This window comes from Ptiloglossa arizonensis, chromosome 12, assembly GCF_051014685.1.
Source record: "Ptiloglossa arizonensis isolate GNS036 chromosome 12, iyPtiAriz1_principal, whole genome shotgun sequence".
NCBI classification, from domain to species: domain Eukaryota; kingdom Metazoa; phylum Arthropoda; class Insecta; order Hymenoptera; family Colletidae; genus Ptiloglossa; species Ptiloglossa arizonensis.
Genome location: NC_135059.1, coordinates 8,215,808 through 8,232,470, shown reverse-complemented (window position 1 = coordinate 8,232,470; position 16,663 = coordinate 8,215,808). Strand labels below are relative to the sequence as shown.

The following is a 16,663-nucleotide window of genomic DNA, read 5'->3' as shown; positions in this document are numbered from 1 at the left end:
TTAAGGATGAATCAATCCATGCTATAAAATCAGTAACAATGGAAAAATTTCATAACTTATCATGAATTTTTATATTACATTAAAAAGATGTTTTATGTTATTCAACTTAATATGAGAAATATATTTAACACATCAATTATACAGCTATCTTATATTTCAACTGTCTTTGTAGATCATTTGTATCTATCACTGTATAGAATAAATGTCACTAGAAAAGAAACTGGCAATATGTCAATGTGAATTCAAACGTTGCTTGATATTTCTGAGTTTACATTTTATAACTCTTCAAATTAAGGTGCTCTACCCGCCAAACGTGTAATACCCAATATAAATCGAACTACGTATTTGATTGGGTGATTGGATCTTTTCCCGCCCACTGCGTTGTTAGGGACTCAACAACTTACTGCGCAAGGTCCTCTTTCCTCCCGTGGATGTCGAAGAGGTGACATGTATCGATAGATCTGCAAGCATCGAGGTGCGTGTACCTTACATGTTGATATCTATATAATCGCTTTCAATCATTATTATTACTTTCGTTTATTTTGTACCATTTCTTTGTCTAATACTAATATTCTATTGATTATAAATTCAAACAACATGACGAAGAAATTTCGTTCATTTTCGCGCTTGTTTCCCATTCCTTACCGTATCAATTGATACGTATATGATTCGTTTCTCTGTAATAAATTACAATTTTGATTAAGATGTTACGAATTAACTTATTACTTAATTGTATACGACTATATTTTTTTCAATAAGTGTTTTTAAATTTATTAATCTCTCTGTTACAGAGCGCCAATTGTAACTGTAGCGCATGCGTCGTAGCAGTGGCGCTATGACGCCATGATATTCTACGATCAAATCAAATGATTAACGGATTATTGGTAGAATCTTCGAATTTTAAAAGAAATTTTAATGGCTGCGCGCAATGTGGCCAGTAGAGTCAGTGTTTCTTACGTAGATAGTTGTAAATTTTTTCGGGACACAGTTGTCCCAAGTAAAGTTTCATGGAGGTTTTGAGCACGCGCAATGTAGATTCAGTGTTTATGGTGCATTTTAAATTCTCTCTGGAGAATGATTCTTGTCCGTCGATCACGATTCTCGGTCGCGTTGATAGTTTGTTTTTTTTTCCTCTTTTTTGTTTCAATTTTTAAAATACTCGTCACCGGTATTAGAGTTAGAGTCAATGCATCACTGAAGAGGGAGTATTGGGCGATGCTTTATGAGCAAAAAATGTAAGTACTTATGAACTTTATTCGTACATATGTGCATGCAATATAGTTCCGTGGTTCTTCTATAGTTTCCGTTAGTCTCGAGAATATAAATGCATATACTGTTGTCATCAGTGGGACATTCTAACAGGCTCTATCTTATATGTCAAAATATTGGAAGATCGGTAAAGGATTATATACAATATATATACCGATCGAAGGTGGTACGGAAACTTGTGGAAAATGGTCAGGTTTCCCTCTGATGGCGAGTATGAGAGGTGTCGCCACACTGTTCTGTTCAAATCGAAATCAATCTGTTTTCATGATGTAACTTTGAAAACAGATTGTTATTAATTTCGCGATGTAAACATTTTATATATTATAGTTTCAGAACTATCGAAAATTTCCATTAGTTTCGCGAATGTATACTTTTCTAGTAAGATTGAAACTATTCTGTAACTTTAAAAACAGATTATCATATTTCGTAGTTTTTTGCAGAGATTCTCCACATTTCGTCATTGCAACCATGGACCCAAATCATCTCCGCGACATCTGACTGGAACATTCACGACTCCTACACGAATCGACAACGTCGATAACGTCGACGTCTATCGCTGTTATTTATTTGATTGTATTCTACGATCGGTGAGTCGCATGTTTGTTTATTCTTCCGGTAAATTTTTCAATACTGACGAATACTATATTCTTTCTGATAATTTTTTAAACAATAAAAAGTCGAGTTTCTTTCATGAAAAAATAAAATGAGAAGGAACAAAAAAATACTAACTCGTAGCAATCAATAACTACTAATTACTCTTTCTAGTTCAAGATTTTCAGCACGATCTTTCTGTATTCGTTGCCCAAACTCGTTCACTTGCTCGAGTGAAGGCAATGGAAGCGATGACTTGCTCCGTAAGATTTACAATAACTATTCAAGATATCTATTCAATTTTTCATCGAATTTTTACGAATTTATACATTACTGTTCGAAAGTTTGTTCTTCAGAATGGATCTTCTCGAAAATTTAGACTTCGGATCGGATACTAATTTTTGTTGGTTGCAGGTAAAAAGTGAGACAACGTTTTCAAGGACACGAATTCTTGCGAACTATGCTGCTCATTTTACTTTTGTTGCCGCTGTTATCCTCACGTTGAAATCTGGACCAGCCACGTACCTGTCCTGTGCAGAAGACCTTCCACAGTATTGATCACTCCGGGAGGAAAAGATATGCTGGGGGTGGGTGGCTGGTGAACATGTGGCATTGGTTGCAGTCTGGAAGGGAGGGTTTTTCTTCTTCGCAGAACAAGGCAACCAAGAAGACTAATGGAGAGCAGGGTCGATAGACATTACGTAAAATGAATCGAATCAATAGAGCAGATAGAGTTTGCACGAAATGTATCGGGAATACCCTACTTTTGCAAAGTGCTGGAGTATTGATCCATTTTGGATGAAATGCACATTTCACGAGTTCGTGAAATGGACTCCAAAGGTGAGACACTTTTTTCATCAATTAAGAGATCTTGTATGTGTATAAGACAAAAAAACGAAGCAAATATGTAACAATATTTTCAATTCTTATTAATATAATAAGCACATTTTGTTTTTGGGGATATTGATTTGTAGCATTTGTAACTTTATATTAGAATTGTTCTTTAACACTTTGCTGCAACAAACTCGTTTCTCAAGAAGTTAACTTCTCCAAAGTCGAAGCAAAATAGTTTTGTTATATTAGGGTGTTCTGGAAAATATCGTGCGTTTTAATTTCCTTTGCTTCCTATTATCTTTAAACTGTACATTGAAATGGGGTGTAAATAACGTATTAATACATCGATTGAGAACTATTTTAAAAATGATTAGAAAAATATATCTAGCATTTGTTTATGTTTTTATTATTTGTTTCGTTTATTTTTGGAACGAGTTACGAAAGAAAAATTAAATAAAATTTACTTTATGATCGAAATTCAGCAAATAGAACGATTTTTCAGAGTAAATGGAAATTAAAAATATTCTGTAATAGATGCAAACATCTCTCAAAAATATGTATGGTCTGATATTAGTGGTGCACGTACGCAAATATGCTAAGCGTTATTTATCTTTCCGTCGGAGCATAACTGTACTAAATACAGTAACACTGTACTCGGTTAATTAATCTTTTGCACTACGTAATTTGTTTTGAAAGCACGTTTCAGCAGCGTTGAATTGCATCGAAAGAATTTTAAGAAATTGAAATATTATAAATGTAATATTCAAAATGATAAAAAAAACGCACGATACTTTTTTTTATATTAATTATACGTGTAAAAATTAAGTAGATATTTCTCTTCGTTCTTTTGGAATTGAACGTTCAATAGGCCGCAGCACAATAATCATTTAAATACTCACAAATGAAATATTATTTGACACTTTTAATCAACGTTCACGTGGCACACGGCACATCGTTGATTCTTTTTTTAATTTTTAATTTCTGCACTAACATATTTATCACATTAACAGAAACGCAATAGTTTCCGAGGAAAAATATACGATTTGAGTATACAATGAATACGATCTCGTATAATTCTTTTTTTATCGAAGAAAGTATTTAATTAAAATTTTCCAATATTATTTAAAAGATCTTCTACATTTTGTAAAAACAACGAATACGCAATACCGTTGTCCATTATTTTGATATCCGATTACAATACGAAATTTTTCTCGATTACGATACGAAATTTTTCTCAATTAGAATACAAAATTTTTCTCGATTACAATACGAAATTTTTCTCGATTACAATACGAAATTTTTCTCAATTAGAATACAAAATTTTTCTCAATTACAATACGAAATTTTTCTCGATTACAGTTCGTACAAAAACTTAGAAAAGGAAGTGTAGAATAGCAATAACAACACTGCCAATAGCTAGGTACACCGCGTCTCAGCGATTCGCTGTACCGAAATCGTTCCTTTACGGGGTTGTGCGCAGTTAGGTGGTTACACCATTGATGGGTCCACTGGAAGACGTTATCGAAGGAAACGGAGGGTAAGCACGAAGGAGTGGAACGAACGGAGAGACGCGGAGAACGCAATCAGAGGGGTTGATAATACGAGCAAGCTGATAGGAACCGACCCAAGAGGAGCGTAATGGTGTTGGTATATAAGGCACGAGCAGCGAACGTCTGCTCCTGACAGCCCATTACCACTGTACAAACGCGAGCACGGAGCTCCGGGAGGATGGCGAAGGCTCTCCTCTCTCCTCTCCAGCTCGTTCCATCCCTTTCCGCGTCTGTTTCCCTCCACCAGCATCTGGTCGCTCTTTATACGCTCGTATAACTTGCACTACCCGCGAGAAGATGGTGGAAACCATCTTCGAATACCCAGTCTCCTAGTCTAACTCAACGAGGACGGAGATTGCGTTTCTTTGATCGGGAGAAAATAATTTTGAGATTTCAGAATTTTCAATCTTGAGAAAATAATTTTAGGTGTTCAGAATTTTCGATCTCGAGAAAATACTTTTAAGTTTTCAGAATTTTTGATTTTAAGAAAATAGTTTTGAGATTTCAGAATTTTCAATCTTAGAAAGATAGTTTTGGAGTTTTAGAATTTTCGATCTCGAGAAAATAATTTTGGGTGTTTAGAATTTTCGATCTCGAGAAAATAATTTTGGGTGTTTAGAATTTTCGATCTCGAGAAAATAATTTTAAGTTTTCAGAATTTTTGATCTTAAGAAAATAGTTTTGAGATTTCAGAATTTTCAATCTTAGAAAGATAGTTTTGGAGTTTTAGAATTTTCGATCTCGAGAAAATAATTTTGGGTGTTTAGAATTTTCGATCTCATGAAAATAATTTTGGGTGTTTAGAATTTTCGATCTCGAGAAAATAATTTTAAGTTTTCAGAATTTTTGATCTTAAGAAAATAGTTTTGAGATTTCAGAATTTTCAATCTTAGAAAGATAGTTTTGGAGTTTTAGAATTTTCGATCTCGAGAAAATAATTTTGGGTGTTTAGAATTTTCGATCTCGAGAAAATAATTTTAAGTTTTCAGAATTTTTGATCTTAAGAAAATAGTTTTGAGATTTCAGAATTTTCAATCTTAGAAAGATAGTTTTGGAGTTTTAGAATTTTCGATCTCGAGAAAATAATTTTGGGCGTTTAGAAGTTTTGATCTTGAGAAGATGCAGCTTATCGGAGGGAAACTGTACGAATTATTATCTGCGATGTAATATAAACATCTCAAGTGTTCCAAAAAGAATTTTTTAGAAAGTTGCATACTTCTGAGAATGAACGCGTACATATATGCATGATGAGAGTTTTGAACAATAATAATTTCTAAAGTAGGACGAAGTAGAAAATGATTCATATATAATCATCTAGAGAAAAGTGTGAATCTCGGACTACTTGCGATACAAAATGTATACCTTACCAATCGTAAAGATTTTTGAAAATTTTCTTCCTTTTCTTCTTCCTTTTTCTCATTTCTTTTTCTTACTTGAATCTTGTCGCTGTACGTCACTACTCAAGACAAAACATTACCGAAACAAGCTGGGGCTCTCCTATTAGGATAGATCATTGTATTTAAACAACGCTGGAAAAATATCGATGCGAAAATGTTGCTTTTTTGAGCGGAAGTTTATTAAATTTTTCGATCGGGACGTCGTTGTGCGACGTGTCGATCATTCCCGGGACACCAGTTCCTCCCGAAAGAAAAGCTGTCTCCGTTCGCGCATAAGAAATGGAATCCGTCCGGAATCAATTCTCCGTGTATCCACGGCGAAGAGGGTGGCGAGTGGTTTTTCGAGGGATGGCGTGTCCGGGCCACGCCTGCCACCTCGTCAGGCCACGCCCGTGCACGAACCTACCCCCTTCCCCCACCCCCACCCTTGTGGGCTCTACCGAGGGCCGAAGGGCTAATAATTCACGTCACGAGCATACCCTACCATAAAGAGTCAGCCGCAGCCGCGCCGCCTCGTATATTCCGTATCAAGCGTGCCGTATGAACGTTATTCCGGTCCTGGTTACTGTTAATTACCGATCATCTTCCGTAATTAATTGCACACATCACCAGAGCCAACAGAGAGATCTCTCTCGAAGCACAGAGACGGTATTGATCTCGAGCTCGTTTCGTGCACGAGCGTCATCGCGAGGGAACGATAGTGTCTTACGAGGAAAAAGTTCGATGATGACGAGGACACGGAGTGGGGATGAGTCGGTCCGTGTTCTCGAACAAGATTGTACCAACTTTGAGCCACTTTGCACCACTATAGAGGCTCTGCGTCATCTTTTGACCACTGTGAGCAACTATAGAGGCTCTACGTCATCTTTTGACCACTGTGAGCAATTATAGAGGCTCTGCGTCATCTTTTGACCACTGTGAGCAACTATAGAGGCTCTGCGTTATCTTTTGACCACTGTGAGCAACTATAAAGGCTCTGCGTCATCTTTTGTCCGACGAAAAACAGTTTCCAAAAAAATTGCTCGGTATCGAATGTACAACAAATGACGATAATAATAATTTACAGAATAGTTTTCAAAACGAACCATGGTCACCGTGAATTTTTCGAATAGAATCACAAGTTTCTTCATTCCTCATATTATGTTTCAGTTTCGAAATGAAAATGGCCTAAAATAGAGGGAACCTTTTTTCTAGTTTAATTGTGGATACGTCTACTTATTCGTAATGACACATCATTGAGACTCTTTCGCATTGTTTCGACAGCAGCGACATTCCTGGCAAAAATGATTTCCCGATTAGATGACGATCACGTGTCGATCGTGTAATGTTTCTACGATGGCGGTAAGGCGGTCGAGGTAGAAAAACATTGTTGGTTATTCGGGAAGTCATATCGTTGTTTTTTGGTGAAAATGAAACACGATTTTTTTAGAGTGTATAAACATAATTTTATTAAATTATATATTCTCCATTTTGGAAAACGAAATGACATTCCGAACAACCTAATAATATCACGTCAAGTGAGATCACACAATAGCGTGTGATTTCAGTCGAGATGTGTGAGCCAACGCATTTCCATTGTTTCAAATCCGTTTGAAACAAATTATGCGCCACGCTCTTCACGGTATTACGTGTACCGTCACATGCGAAAGAATGCCACTATTTCGCGTCGTGCCAGAATTTTATTTCACGTCAACTAAAAAACAAAGAACTTATTTACGCTGCGATATTTTCTGTATCTTTCACCCAGTCACACTTTCACACTACGCTGAAAACGATGTATTACTGACTAGTTGTTAAAGCCTCAACACGATATAAATGTATATGTAAATACCTATGTACTCGTACATCTAACAACGATGTCATTTGTTATTACATTATATATGACAGCACGTGATCTTATATGACATGATATTAGATTTTAGGAATAATCTTACTAGACTGTTGAACTGACAGACTGTTCATCATAAACACGATGAAGTTTAATTTACCAAAATTCTATAAAATACATTTCACTAAAAACAAAATTATTCTGGAATATCTATACAAATTAAAGAATTTTGTTTTTGAAAATGTAGTAATTTGAAACAGACGCTTACCTATTAAAGTATGAAAAAGATGTTTCACTCCTTCAATGTTGCATACTTTTCACGAGTTTGTAGCAGGTCTCAACGTTGAATATTTTACTTTCTATAAACACGTTCACAGCGCTCGTAGTGCCCAATTTAATAAACATGTATACGCTTTCACAGTGCACATGCGTACCAATTATTAAACGTGTATTAAACGCTTATAGTACCGAAAAGGTAGAACGTCTATAGTGGAATCGGTGCTAGATTGATTTTCAAATGTATTTTTCTCGAAAACGAAAATTCCGATTCATTTTTATTACTGTACATTTTCGTTCTATTTCGAACCATAGAATCTCCCTGACCCCGTTTGTACCACGAATTTTGGCCCATGGTGTACATTTAACCCATCTAACCTTTAGTTACGAACTGCATCACTGACTCACAGTGGTGCATCCAATGATACTTTAATATTTTGTTTTCGGTACGATATAAGAATTAAATTATTAAAATTAGTGTTCACATGTTGGATACTACCGTTAAAATCAGAGAAGACAGGAGATGGGAATTGTTAGATGAAATATTTTCATTCTCATTAATCGATTTCATCTTTTGTCATTTATTATCTCCTCCCCCCGAGACAAGACTGCAACAATGGAGCGAGGTAATTAACTGGCCTGACAATTATGTAACGTATCGACTCGTTCGCATTTGGACGTGTAATCGTTATTCGCTATTCTCGTTCCATCGCCAGGAAAATGATTGCTCCGCTCCAAATGCAAATTCCGTTTCAAAGCGCCCTTTAACAAAATTTTCCATCAGAAACGTGGAGTAACATAATCTCCGTACGCGTTCCGACTCCTACACATTTGGATACGTACAAATTTTCGTCCACAGTGAGTGTAAAAGATGAAATCTGAAGTATTATATATACACTTTCGATTGTTTCTTTTCAAAAAAATCTTTCACGATTGAAAACTATTTACGTCAGTACAGGGACATTTAACAGATTATCAGTTTCTATACCGTGTACAGAAAATTCTATTACGAATAGCTTGAAAATTGATTAATTAAGACTTATGGTCCCAGGAAAAGTATTTATAAAGATCACCATTCGTTTCAATTCCGTTACCCCATAAACTAACATTTATTTTCTCGAAATCTTTTCACGATGCTCAAAAATTATTTACCTATTTATTTCAATCGACCAAAAAAAAAGAACAAAAAATTCTTACCATTTTTCTATCTAGTTATTTTTCTTTTACATACGGGCACCTTACCTATTTCAATCTACCAAAAAAAAAAAAAAAACAATAGAAAATTCTTACCATTATGAAATTACCCAAATTGTACATGCAAAGGTTCGAGTATGATACGTTTTAAGCTTGTCTTCGCGAACATGGGATTTCCCGGGTAAATTGCATAGAAAATTGCATATGGAAGCCCCCTCTTTGGGGGTTCTCGAAAGGCCACCGTCGAGATTTGGGCTGCAGATCGAAGCGATCGGAAATGCTCACGGGTCGTGAACTGGTTGAAAGGGATCGACTTTGTCGCCGGTGGTCGATAGTTTGCCCCTAAAATTAGCCACAGTGACATATTGAAGAGTGCGTCGGACCGGGCGGGTCACGGTGCCCCGTCGAAAGCATCCCCTGCCTGCTTATTAAGCACAAAAGCGGTGCCCTGGGAAAATCAACTGACGCGTAACTAAACGGTGTATCATTAATTCCGACGTGTATGTTTATATCGACGGCGTTAAGCAGCGTGCACCGTGCATTTGCACGGCTAATTTTCCGTGACAATTGCACGTATCTGGTGTCCCCCCCCCCTTTTTTTTTTATTTTTCGGATCGTTCACACCCCCGTTTTGCATCGCTGCGTTTACTCGATCGTCGAGACTAGCGCGTATCGAGCTACTCCAGGATCCTTGACGCGACAAATTCAGTTAAGTTCTGGATCGAGTAAGGATTTTTACGGAGCAGGTTGTTGTTCGTTCCTGATTAGGTTGCATTGTAAAAATCAGACGGAATTAAAATTCGCGTATATATTAACTATTAGAAACACAAGTTTTGAACAGTGAACGTACAATAAGTTCGAACACTGGTCACTTAAAATCCTTAGCATAAATTTATCTTTAGGAAACATCCATCCACGTAAAAACGTACGAAGAGATCCGAAACGATTTTACGATATTTTTACCAGAATGCGATCAATTATTCGAAGAATTGTACAAATAAATACCCAGGTACCTGGTTATAGAAATAAGGGTTGAGAACAAGGCTGTACGAACGCGTTGACTCGTTCGTAATATTCAACGCGCGAAAAACAAAGACGATCGTTAGTGGCACAAACGGTCGGTAAAATTATTCGCTGTACTTCTTCGAACGAGGATCTCTGCGCGTTATTTTCCACCACTTTTTCCTTTTACTCTCCTTCCTCTGTCCACGCCAGAAATTTGCTTTTCACCGGTGAAATTTATACTCTCCTCTTTTTTCCCGCTCAGCGTTGTGCCGCGCGCAGCACGCGAACAGAACCGTATACCGAAGCTTAATTAATCCGAACAGTACCTCCGCTTCTGTTTCCGATTTTCGTTTCTTCGCTGACGCGCACTTCTGCCTTTCACGTCTGTCTTTCCCGACACCCCAGTCAGCTCTCCTCCTTTTTTCGCAACACTCTGTCGCAACGAACCCTATACCTACTACCGTGCCAATCAATCGCTCTCCATCGCCGAAGGTGAACACCGATAATGTTCACCGAGGAATCGACGTTTCCGCTCGACAGCTTCATACCGGGCGACGATCGCACGAAAGGTGAAATTTTCAGCGGCCGAAAAATACGCGAGAGAGAACATTAATTGGACTGGGATCGTGATACTTTTCAAAAGTGAAACGTGTCCACGGTATCACCTGGGATCAAGGGAACTCTTACAAGGGAGAACTTATATCGAAATATAGTTTACAGTTGTAACAGTAAAGAAAGACTCGTTTACTCTAGAGATTTTCAACTCTTGTTAATATTATGTGCGAAAAGAGAGAACGTATTCGTACTCTTGGAAACTGAAGAGAAGCGTAACCAATTAATCTGGAGTGAAAGAAACTCTTACAGGAGAAGACTTCAAAATATAGTTCCTACTAAACTTTTCATTTCCTACCACTATTGTGCTTACTATATAAGAAGGAAGCTACTATTTCTTATTTTACACAATAATTTAAAATGACAAAATTACTTGGAAAGGAAATCACTTGGAAATAATTGATTTGTCAAACAAGTCTTCAGAATTAATTCTCAAGTAAACTTATGTCACAAATTAATTACTTCCAAGTGATTTACTTTCCAAAGAATTTTGTCGTTTCGAATTATTCTGTAAAATAATAATCTTCATTTCAAAGTAAAGATTATCCATTTTTGTTATTTCCATAGCTGATTTCTTAATAGAGAGAATATAGCCAGCTATTTTCTATTCAATCTTGGAATTCGTCGTGTGGCATAATTTACCTGTACCTCGATCGTTAACCGTTTAATTTCTGTCGTGTCTTTGATCCCTCCAATCCGAGCACGACTCGAGAACCGCACACTCCAACCGTGCCCCCTGACCGTCACGATGGTGGTCTACGACCGAGGCAAACAGGCTTTGGGTCACCAAGCCTATTTGGTACACGTGTCCCGGCGCGTTGAATCCCGTCGGGCCCTCTCCCCTCTTTCTGGTGGGGATGAGAGACCGAGAGCCCGTGACAAAAGGGGCCCGGCACGCGTCGGCACGTGGACGCCGATGGGACGACTTCGGGGCACTCGTAAGTGCCAGAAAGCAGGGAGAGGGGGAGGGGAGGGGAGTAGGCGGCGCAGAAGTCTTCCCTTTGAACTCTCTGGTCTGTCTTTCAGCTTTTTCATCCGGAAGAGTCGCTCGAAACTTTCTCTCTCTTTCTCTCTCTTGTCCCAGGCGACGAACCGAAACAAAAAGATTTAATCGAATTTACTTCGTTGCTTGAACGAAACTTGAGTAAAGGCTCGCGTGCCTTATGACGTGACGTTGGTAGTAAATAATTGAAATTTCTTCGGGGATACTGGCGTATATAGTGGGCGATCGAATTATTATGTACACTTTGAATTGAGGTTTCTTATGTTTCCGTAATGTCGTATGGATGTAATTTTCTAAATTAATTGATGTTTATTGCATATGAATGCAAAGAACGGTGTGATCAAATATTCGTATATGTATATATATATTGTGTTTTATTGTAAAAGCTTTAAAATAATTATAAGATGTTACCATAAATATAATGATACGTTTAAAAAAAAAAAACAAAATATCGTTTTAGGAACATTTGTTGACAAAACTTCAAACAAGGAGTACTCTCAAGGTGTACATAATAATTTAATCACTGTAAAAACATACTGTATACATAGGTATTTATATACACTACCTAAAGGATAGGGTGTACGTTTTAGTTCTTATGTTTTAAATATTCTGACACAGGGGTAAACGCCAAAATTGTGAATAAATATTCAAAATTATGTAACTCGATAACATTGTTGCAATACGGACAAATGCCAATCTTCGTTAAAATTTTTATTTACAAGTAATTTGTCTCTCATTGAGATTACTACCATGCTTGAAATAATTGAAACGATGGTCTATTGCTAATCATTGTAAATGGATCTGTAAGAGAAATTTAACGACGTTTCCAAGAATTGTCTAAGACCTCTTTTACATTATCATTGCTCTTTTTAGATCCTTGGGATTACGCTTCCTTACTTTTCCTTTTGCTTCGTTTTTTCATCCGTCTTCCTCCCCCGTTCATTTTTCTTCTCTTTCCTCGTGTTATTCATCCCCCGTGACCCCTGGTGCTCTCTTTGTTCGGGGCCACTTTCTCTCTTCACCCAGGACTCTTTTCAACGTCAGACCGTCGATTGGCCGCAATTCAGTCTCGCGTCGTTGCACACAGTTTGTGGCAGTGAACGTCAATTGCATCGCTTCGCATATTTCATCTAGAATTGGTCCGCAACACTTAAAGGGATTCTAATGACAATTTTGGTGGGAGAGGTGTTTGGTAACTTTTCTCAAATTACAATCGAATCAACGAGTCGAAAAACAGATCCAAAAGCAACAAGTACAAAATTTTTAATTAAATTAATGCGCAAATAATCTCGAAACTGTATGTAAAATGCGTAGATGTATACATCGACAACAAGAATAGTGTAAAAGAAGTACCCTAGATAAAAATTACGTATCGTACGAGTAATTAAACATTTTTACTCGTTACATACGATGTTAACGGGTCATAAAATCATCAATCTTGGAATCTTAGAATCTTGTTAGAACTATCAGGTCTTCCACCATTCGAAACTTCAAACTCTCCGTCCTTCCTATTACTGTCATATTGTTTAATAACGATATCCAACATTTTGTTTCGGTACAAATTAGACATTCCCTGTTCGTAATTGGTAGCCTAAATTTCTAATACTACCTCACGGATATAAATTAAATTTTAAACAATTGTTACAATTCGATAAGTTCCGTGATCTCGATTGTTGCAAATCAAACCTGCTGTGAAACGAGAAAACGCGAGAAATGGATCTCGTTTTTTCCCTCTCGTCCGTCAAACCGTCATCGAGTCCCACGTGCAATGGCGGACTCTCGAAGATGTTGAACAATGAATCGAGGGAATCGTTTACTCGATTTCGCGGAAGGAACACCGACGAAGGGATCGCGGATATCCGAGCAAACATTTAATTCGCGATTACATTATTTCAGTGGGGGCGAGGAGAGCCAGAAGGGTGGACCCTGTCAGCACCAGTTTCGTTCAGATACACGTACAAGAACCACGGAACAACGGGGTACCGTTCCAACCCCTCGATAATAGAGATTTCACGCCGCAGGCCCCACTTCGGTTCTCACAGTAGGGGTCTCACGTAAGTCGATCATTTATTGTCCAGTTCGATCGTTGGATCGTCGATATAGACGATAGGTCGGTAGATTCCCTGGCTGTTGCCCGGTGAGAGCCGCGTGCCCCTAAGTATCTGTTTATAGTCCCTGGGGATCAATTTGTTTGCTAAATTATTTATTGGTCAAATACGCCGATGAGGAACGGCGCCTTTCGCGCCGCGAATCCGTTTGTTCTACGGTTTGGGAAAAGTAAACTCGTCGTTTGTGCGGAGACTAGTTTTTTTTTCCACAGTCTTGTTTCTGGTTTCGATGAAACGAAGACAATAACTAGCTGTAGCACTGGTATTCCTTCCAGTGAGAAAAACGGATTCCGTATGGAAAGAATTCCGGTTAATGGAGTACGTGTGAAGCATCAAAAGACTCAAGTTCAAAGATTATCTATCACCAGATGACATCAACCGAACCTTGCCCTTGCGATTCACCAAAGCAATCCATAGTCCAGGAATGACAGTACCTGGACCACATCGCTGAACTTTGCTCTAGTCCGTACTCTCACAGGGTAAGACTGTGTATATAGAATCTAACAATAAGTCTAACGTTTAAACCGAATATTTACCTTTACATGTTGTAGCACTTGCCTTTGCGACTCACCAAAGCAATCCATAGTCCAGGAATGACAGTACCTGGACGACATCGCTGCACTTTGCTCTAGTCCGTACTCTCACAGGGTAAGACTGTGTATACAGAATTTAACAATAAGTCTAACGTTTAAACCGAATATTTACTTGTGCATGTTGCAGCACGTTGAAAGGGTACGAAAGATGATACCCTCGAGGATACAAATCAACACATGGTTTGTTTTGACACGAGGACCCTCAGCACCTACCCCCTTGATATGCCCAGGTCCTTAATACGCTACACGATACCGAAAAGATACCCATAAGTTGTCCCTGGGGATCTTTAGCCCCGACATACCAGTGGGGATCTTTTTCGATTTTTTCGATGAATATGCATCGGTAGATATTCTCATCGAAAGTTTACATGACAGATTTTTCATAGTATAGAAAATCATCTACAAGAAAAATCGATAAGAACAGACTTGAATGAAGGTAGTACCAGAGGGAGAGGTATCTCTAGTTATGTGTCCTATATAATTGAAGAATTTGACAATGAAAAAATAAAGATATCTAAGGATAAACCATTCAATCGAATATACATCGTGAATAAATAATTGTACATTGTTTTTATCCATCGTTTTTATTCGAATGAAATTTGTTCCACCTTGAACCTACGTATATCAAAATTCCTGATGGTTTGTCTTAAACAGAGAATAAACATCAGAGAATTGAAATGAAATGAAACTAATGAAATGAATATTATAATTTCTCTTATTATTATTGTTGCGTTTATCGTAATAATATTTTTCAGAAAAACAAGAGCACCGGTTGTAACAGGAAGAAAAGAGGTCTCTTTATGTTAGAAATTTACGTGACACTTATTGCAACAATCTATCTTCGTAAAGATTGTAAATTTATTACAAGAAAATTTCGTCGATGTGCGGAGCCTTTTCAGAATGGACAATCTTATAATTAAAAGAGTGAAATTAGTATATGAATATACAAATAAACAATTCGTAGTACAAATATGTATGTTTATCGTGAGATAGTTTACCTCGATGAGATTCAATTTTATTTTAGGTGAACCGTCGTTGAATAAGGATGGGGCAATCGTAGATCTCGGTGACGATCTCTCCCCGGGTACGTGACAAATTGAGATAAATAATCGTTTTGTTGGGGTACAATGCTCTCTTGAAATTCGCCACGGAGATACTCGAAACGGCACGCTCCGGAACGCTTGCTAACCGATACTCGTAAAACTGATACTCGAACTGCATCTGGACTGCATCCTTCATTCGGAAACGGTGCTCGAAGATATATATCGGTAGATTTCATAAAAAAAACAGCTCTTTACGAAGTAGCTCCGAATGTTGTTATTTTACAGTTGGAAATATTGTTGCATTAATGTCTCGGGTATGGATAAAATTTTGTTGCTCGCGATCAGGAATCATCCCCGCTACTGTTTGTGTTTCTTCGACTCGAGTGAGACCGATAGTATACCTGAGTCTCATTTCTCATTCGAAAACGATGCTCGAAGTTATGCACAGTAGGCCAAAATTATAACTAATATTGCAATAGATGTTTTACAAACATTGAAGTAAAATATTGCAAACAGTCACTGTGAATCTGTGTTGCAGTTCTTTCACGGGAGACACGGAATAACTAAAGGCTAAATGGGTTAAATATACACTGTGATAAGAAAATATACACTGTGAAAATAGAGAATGAGAAAATTGCATAGGAAGCCTTGTTTTTGAGATGTATTTGAAAATCAATATGGTAAAACAGGATAAAAAAGAAACTTACGTTGAAAGAGGTGGTCGAAGTAATGAACCAAGCGTACAAATATTATTCTCTAGTCCTGTTGTTACAAAACAAGAATAATTTAATTTTCTGTCATTTCATTTTCTTCTAGCGAATGTGATAGATTATGTAATAGATTATATAATAAATCATACAATAGATTATGCAATGGATTATACAATGGATTATACAATAGATTATACAATAGATTATACAATAGATTATACAATAGATTATACAATAGATTATACAATAGATTATACAATAGATTATACAATAGATTATACAATAGATTATACAATAGATTATATTTGCTAGAAAAGGACAGATACTTTTTTGACAAAATATTGTTTTTCAAGATGGTTTTAAACATATAAGAATTGAGAATTTTTTAATGTTTTTGTAGTTGTGACCCGCAGTGTACGAAAACAAACCCGGGCTGCCCGAACTTCATCCCATTGTATACCAGTCATTGTCCTCGTGGAGCAGCCCGTTTAAATTTGACCAGTTCCGATAATTCTCTACCTGTGCTTCGTATATTTAAAAATGCACTTTAAAAAAAATTTCGTAATGACCTTCAGAAAACGTTAACATATTCCTATTTCTATATCAAAATAGAAAATCAATTTAACGAAATTGCTATGCAATTTTGATTA

The 16,663-nt window shown here is 37.1% G+C and overlaps 1 protein-coding gene across 5 annotated transcripts; it reads left to right on the top strand.

Annotated features, from left to right (window-relative positions):
- The first annotated feature begins 447 nt into the window (after positions 1-447).
- On the top strand, positions 448-14,708 carry LOC143153283 (uncharacterized). Of its 5 annotated transcripts, none has more exons than XM_076324294.1 (8): positions 448-475; positions 792-1,235; positions 1,700-1,856; positions 2,275-2,700; positions 13,456-13,613; positions 13,943-14,146; positions 14,219-14,315; positions 14,388-14,708. In XM_076324294.1, the coding sequence occupies exons 2-4, from the start codon at positions 1,075-1,077 to the stop codon at positions 2,416-2,418; spliced, it is 462 nt and encodes a 153-aa protein (XP_076180409.1). In that variant the 5' UTR covers positions 448-475; positions 792-1,074; the 3' UTR covers positions 2,419-2,700; positions 13,456-13,613; positions 13,943-14,146; positions 14,219-14,315; positions 14,388-14,708. The 5 variants fall into 4 exon arrangements, with proteins under 5 accessions (XP_076180414.1, XP_076180409.1, XP_076180413.1 ...); XM_076324299.1 differs by having other exon boundaries at positions 1,710-1,856; XM_076324295.1 differs by lacking the exon at positions 14,219-14,315.
- Positions 14,709-16,663: the final 1,955 nt, after the last annotated feature.